The sequence below is a fragment of the Helianthus annuus genome, chromosome 1 (assembly GCF_002127325.2).
Source record: "Helianthus annuus cultivar XRQ/B chromosome 1, HanXRQr2.0-SUNRISE, whole genome shotgun sequence".
In the NCBI taxonomy this organism is placed as follows: domain Eukaryota; kingdom Viridiplantae; phylum Streptophyta; class Magnoliopsida; order Asterales; family Asteraceae; genus Helianthus; species Helianthus annuus.
In genome coordinates this window covers 144,324,116-144,330,282 of record NC_035433.2, presented here as the reverse complement: position 1 = coordinate 144,330,282, position 6,167 = coordinate 144,324,116, and the positions used below count along the sequence as shown (strand labels likewise).

At 31.7% G+C, this 6,167-nt stretch overlaps 1 protein-coding gene across 1 annotated transcript; it reads left to right on the top strand.

Moving 5' to 3' along the window:
- Positions 1-370: 370 nt before the first annotated feature.
- On the top strand, positions 371-5,417 carry LOC110883267 (protein RAFTIN 1A). The gene is made up of 3 exons (XM_022131069.2): positions 371-436; positions 3,687-3,792; positions 3,877-5,417. Exons 1-3 carry the CDS (start codon positions 398-400, stop codon positions 5,220-5,222), a joined length of 1,491 nt encoding a protein of 496 aa, XP_021986761.1. The 5' UTR covers positions 371-397; the 3' UTR covers positions 5,223-5,417.
- Positions 5,418-6,167: the final 750 nt, after the last annotated feature.

Here is a 6,167-nt window from a genome sequence, read left to right as displayed (position 1 = left end):
AAGGATACCCCTGATCCCAAAAAAAAAAAAAAAAATTGGGATACACCTGAATTTTTGGGCTAGTTCCGCCACTGTCGCACCCCTCATCAACGGCCTGTGACAGTTTAAAAAGACATACTTTTACAATTACTTGTCATTATTTAGTAACAGAATCTATGCATGTATGCTAACGAATGTAAATAAATTCAGTTACGACCCTTGTTCAATAGTCCTGATTACCCCATGGTCATTAAGTAAAATCAAACCAAACCTAACCTGTATTAATTATTATATCCAGCAGTTGGTAGTAGGCCATGACAAAAAATGAACTCCATTTTCCACTCTATAAATACCCTAGAAGACCAATCTAACTTCAAACCATCAAAATCTGCCTCCTTTTCTTGTTCAGTTCTCTACAATGAAGTTCACAATTCTGCAAGTTTATGCATTTCTCTCTGTAAGTATATATCTTTCATCACCATCACTATTGTTCAGACATTCGATTGGCCGTTTTAACATTTTATAAATCATTGATACAGCGGTTTGTGGATCAAGGTTAAAACCGATCTATTAAGCCAAGCTGAAACGTATGTGATGATTGATTGCAACTAAAAACTTTCTTGTACGTAGCTAAGACTTGTTTTTTAATATACAGTATAATATAACATGAAAGGTTCCGGACTTGATCGATCTTAATTTAATTAATAAATTGTTTTCGAATATCAGATTTCACTTCTTCTTATTGAGATGTTAAAAGCATTGGTTTAAGGTTTTTGTAATGTTTTGAAAATCCAACAGGACAGTCTAAAAATGAGATCATGTATACTTCTTTTCCATTTCTAGCAAGCATATTTTTTATTTTCTTATTATAATTATATTGTTAAAATGACATATTTTTTATTTTCTTATTATAATTATATTGTTAAAATGAGATCATGTATACTTCTTTTCCATTCAAGCATATATATGTAGAGAGAAAATTAAACGTTTTTAAAATCCAATATTAAGTTAAAACCTAAATTCAAATGCTATATATTAACTTGAACAAAGCATATTCAGTAGGTAAATACCATGTAAGTTTATCTTAGAGGTCTCATTCGAAACTTGATTTCTTCTTTACTGTTTCATTTCTTAGTATGTTTCTGGTTTTTAGAACATTGTGATATTCTGTTGTTTGAGTGCAATAAATAATTTGGTTTTAAGAAGAATTTACATCGAGATGGTTGGTAAACGGACAAAAAGCTGCGTCGTTATCCTTTTTGAGTGGAATTTATGTTTTTTTCTATTTAGAGTTTCTTACCAAGACCGTGAAGTTCTTATATGCAAGTTAAAAGTTGTTTACCTGGACGTAGTTTTATATAGAAATAATGTTGGTAGACTTCTTTTTTTCTTTTTAACAACTTTATATATTATTTACTTTTTTTGGTCGTTGAATGCCCTTTCTTTACTTTTTTTGGTCGTTGACTGCCCTTTCTAGCTAAGTGAAGAAAATAGATTCCAAATTGTCGACATACATCCCTATCTAAAATAGCAGAAAAGGTCTAAATGGATCCTTCACTAAATTGCATAATGTCTAGAAGGGATTAAACGGCTTTAAAATTTGGATCTTCCAAATTATTATGTTAATTCTCTATCTACATAAGTAAATTAAAAAACAAATATTTCTGGAGAAGATTGATTATTTTTTAAAAAAAAACCTTACACATCCCATTTTTCATCTATATCTTAAACATTTATTTTACTATTTTTTTTTTCTTTTTATTATACATTCACAATTCGTTACATAGGCTTAGATTTAAGTATTACATTGGAGACTCTTTATTAATATATTCTATATAATACAGAGTAAAAAAATAAACAACAAAAACTTCACTACATTAAATCTCTATAATAGAGAAAGATTTATAGAAAGCAAAGTACAACCTCTATATTTAAATGCCTATATAAACCCTCTATATTTTTATTGTGAAAGTGTAGAAAAGAGAAAAAAAAGTAATAAAATAAGTGTTAATTAGTATGATAGAGATAAATATAGAGAGTTGGATGCGTGATGTTTTTAAAAATAAACAAAATATAGAGGAAAATTTGCTTCTTAGTTGAATTATATAGATAGAGATAAAGTCTCCAATTTGAATGCTCTAAATGTAGAGTTTTACTTTTTTTCTCTAAATTATTCTCTATTATAGAGAATGGGATAGAATAACGTTTCAAATGATTTCATTAAATTATTCTCTAAAATCTAGAGATAAGGGAGGTAGGGGTGGTCATCACTTATCACTCACTCATCACTCACAACACCCAATCAAGTTCTGTCATATTATCAACCATTTTTCCATCACTCACAACCTTGTTTAGTGGCAATGGTTATCACTCACAACACCCCACAATAAACCCTCACACCCTCTCACATCCATTTATCACTCAATGCCCATAACGCGTGAAAACAATCATGGATTAAGAATCATCACTCGTTAATGTTTGTGGTGGCGGTGGGGAGTTTGACTTGATCACTCGTTGTAGGGTTCCATAACGGAGTAAAGTTACTCCACCCCGCCTCCCCTAAACAGTATACAGAGGGGGGAATGTGAAAGGTATAAGTCAACTTTGATTTACTATATAAATACATATCCCTATTATTAAAGTTCGATTTCTTTCAAAACTGGGATAAAGTTGAGCCAAAAGATCTGATTCAAGATAAATTCATGAAGGAACCAAAATAGAAGGAAAGTTAAGAGTTGTCATAGAATGGGTATCTCAATTTACTATGTGTACCTGTTATTATTATTTAGAATTTATAATATAATATATAATATATAATATATAATATATAATAAAACTTATTGAATAGTAATTTAGTAGTAATTTAGTAGTAGATAAACTTAGGACATTACATATGACATTTGAGAGAGATCTTGCAAAATTACACCTTTTGACTTAGAAGCATAAATTTACACTATTAGGTTATGGGAATTTGGAAACTCTCAAAGAGCATCCTCTAACTCAGTCTTTATTATCACTCATATATTTTAACTAAAAAGTACATTTTACTTCTCTAAACTTTGTCTTTATAAAATCCCTTACATTCGATTCTTTTATCCCTATCTTACTGAAAAACACTTATTTTATTGTTTTTTCTCCATTTAATACACTCATAAAATTATATATATTGATGAATAGTCACCATGTAAATATAAAGGGTCATTAATGTTTTATCAAATTCTTCTATATTATAGAGATTTCAATAGAGGGAAGTTTCATTGTTTCCTCTAAAATTATAAAGAAAGTGAGTTTTAGAGCCTCAAATGTGAGTGCTTTAAGGTACAGGAATATAAAAATTTAAAACATGCATTAAAGTGTTGTTTTAGAAAAGTAAAATTACATATCCATTTACACTACACCAACATCCCAAATAGAAATTGCATCGTAGACCTATTAGGGAGTGGCATCTTAATTATAAAATAGGATATCACTAGGTCAAAGACCTGTATTGGTACATGAAAGTGTTTATGTAACAGACAAATAGTTATATGAATTGAAGTTTTAATAGTTATTTTAGACTTTCGTTTTCTATGAAATGTATAATGTGTTAGAAAACATATTGGTAGCTACAAAATTCTTTTTTTGTGATTGAAAATTAAGTTTATTTGTTTATTTGTCTATTTGTCATCATGATTTTTCTTTTCTTTAATTTGTGATTTGTTTTTCAGCTAGCGCTTGTAGGAAGTCATGCTGTGAGTCCTGAGGTGTATTGGAAGTCAGTTTTGCCAAACAGTCCTATGCCAAAAGCAATCAAGGATCTTTTATATATTAAAGGTTGACATTTGTTCTGTTATCCTTAAATGCTTATTGAACTTTGTAATTTGCATCGACTTTTTTAAACATCTTGTTCATTTACAGCATGGGATGATAGCAAGGAAAAAGCTTCCATCGACTCTACATCTATGAATAGCAAGCTAAAAGATCAACCCTACCAGTTTTACACCTATGGTGCATCCAAGGATGAGGTAAAAGATCAACCCCAACAAGGTTACATCTATGGTGCATCTAAGGATGATGTAAAGAATCAACCCCAAAAAAGTTATATTTATGGTGCAACCAAAGATGAGACAAAAGATCAACCCTACCAGTTTTACACCTATGGTGCATCCAAGGATGAGGTAAAAGATCAACCCCAACAAGGTTACATCTATGGTGCATCTAAGGATGATGTAAAGAATCAACCCCAAAAAAGTTACATTTATGGTGCAACCAAAGATGAGACAAAAGATCAACCCTACCAGTTTTACACCTATGGTGCATCCAAGGATGAGGTAAAAGATCAACCCCAACAAGGTTACATCTATCGTGCATCTAAGGATGATGTAAAGAATCAACCCCAGAAAAGTTACATTTATGGTGCAACCAAAGATGAGATAAAAGATCAACCCCAACAAGGTTACATCTATGGTGCATCCAAGGATGAGGTAAAAGATCAACCCCAACAAGGTTACAACTATGGTGCATCTAAGGATGATGTAAAGAATCAACCCCAAAAAAGTTACATTTATGGTGCATCCAAGAATCAACTATCCAAGAATCAGCAAGAACACGACCAGATGGTAAACTTATTGTTCTTGGAAAACAACTTGCATCAAGGAGAAGAACTGAAGTTGCATTTTATAAAGAACTACCACAAAACTGGATTTCTACCGAAACACATCTCTGATTCGATACCCTTTTCCTTAAAAGATATTCCTCAAATCTACAATAAGTTTTCAGTTAAACCTGACTCACTGGAAGCCAAAATCATGAAGCAGACACTTAGTTTATGTGAGGTCAAGGGCATTGAAGGTGAGGAAACATTTTGTGTAACTTCATTAGAATCCATGGTCGATTTATCTACCACAAAATTAGGTAAAAAGGTGAAAGCTCTTTCTACAGAGGTGAATGCTAAAGAAAGCACCCCATCACAAACGTACAAGATTGAGTTTGTCAAAAAGCTCATAGTAAATAAAGCTTTGATTTGCCATAGGCAAAACTATGCTTATGCTGTCTTTTATTGCCACACAATCATTGGTACTGAATCATATGTGGTATCTTTAGAGGGTGTAGATGGTACCAAAGTGAAAGCTGTGGCTATTTGCCATACCGACACCACGAAATGGAACCCGAAATCTTTGGCATTTGAAGTTCTTAAAGTGTCTCCAGGAACTACGATTTGCCATTTTCTACATGAAGAGCATGTTATTTGGGTTCCATATTAATGAAGAAACACATGCCATATATATATATATATATATATATATATATATATATATATATATATATAGTGTGTGATTGTGCGTGCTTCAAGAATCTCTAAGCTCGAGTGGTGATGCTACTTATTATTGTAACTTTCCTTATGTATGGGTAATGTGACAGTTCATGTAATTAAAGAAATAAAATTGTCTTCTTAATTATCTACATGTGTTTGATGTTAAGTTCTAGTAATATCACCAAGTTAAAATGAATTCAACTACGTAATCACCCAATTTTGGTTACATTCACCTCTTGTATGATTTTTACTATATTTCATCATTCTTTAAGCCTCTAATTGAAGATTTTAAACCGGAAGTTGAAGAATCAAATAGGCAATTTATGCCTATTTGATTCTTTATCAAAATATAATTTGTCAGAATCATTCAAAGTATATGCGACTTCAAATGTTTCATCATTCAAATTAGATTTTGACAATAAAAATTCTTTACTATACACCTGTTTTCCCGACGATTTTGAACTCTTGACAGATGAACTTGAACTCCCAACCGACAAACACGAACTTTCGGACTCGGACTTTGACTTTGACTCTGACTCCTCATCCTTATCCAACACCTGATCGACCACCCTTTTTATTAATTCGGACTCATGATCTGTGTCGGACGCTGTGAACATGATATCAATATTATCTGGCAACTCATTAATTATCTCGGACTCTAACTTTATATTGACTGCCTTTTTTACTTGTTCCTCATTTGGTTTTCTAGGCGAATACCCTTCCCAAATCGGTGGCGGACACTTGTTATAATTAACACTCTGTTTCTTACCAATATCCTTTTTCTTCGGCTTCTCATCCTGAAATGCTTCAAAACCTGCAACAGTTGGATAAATTCGATCAATAAGATAATCAGAACTTGAATAACTTCTCAACAAACGTCTGATTCTTTCATTTT

What these genes read in the sequence shown, in the direction of transcription:
- LOC110883267 (XM_022131069.2), top strand. Translation starts at nt 398, where the DNA reads ATGAAGTTCACAATTCTGCAAGTTTATGCATTTCTCTCT. An exon ending in AAGTTTATGCATTTCTCTCT is followed by an intron (nt 437 to 3,686) that starts GTAAGTATATAT and finishes TTTGTTTTTCAG; the next exon opens with CTAGCGCTTGTAGGAAGTCA. An exon ending in GGATCTTTTATATATTAAAG is followed by an intron (nt 3,793 to 3,876) that starts GTTGACATTTGT and finishes GTTCATTTACAG; the next exon opens with CATGGGATGATAGCAAGGAA.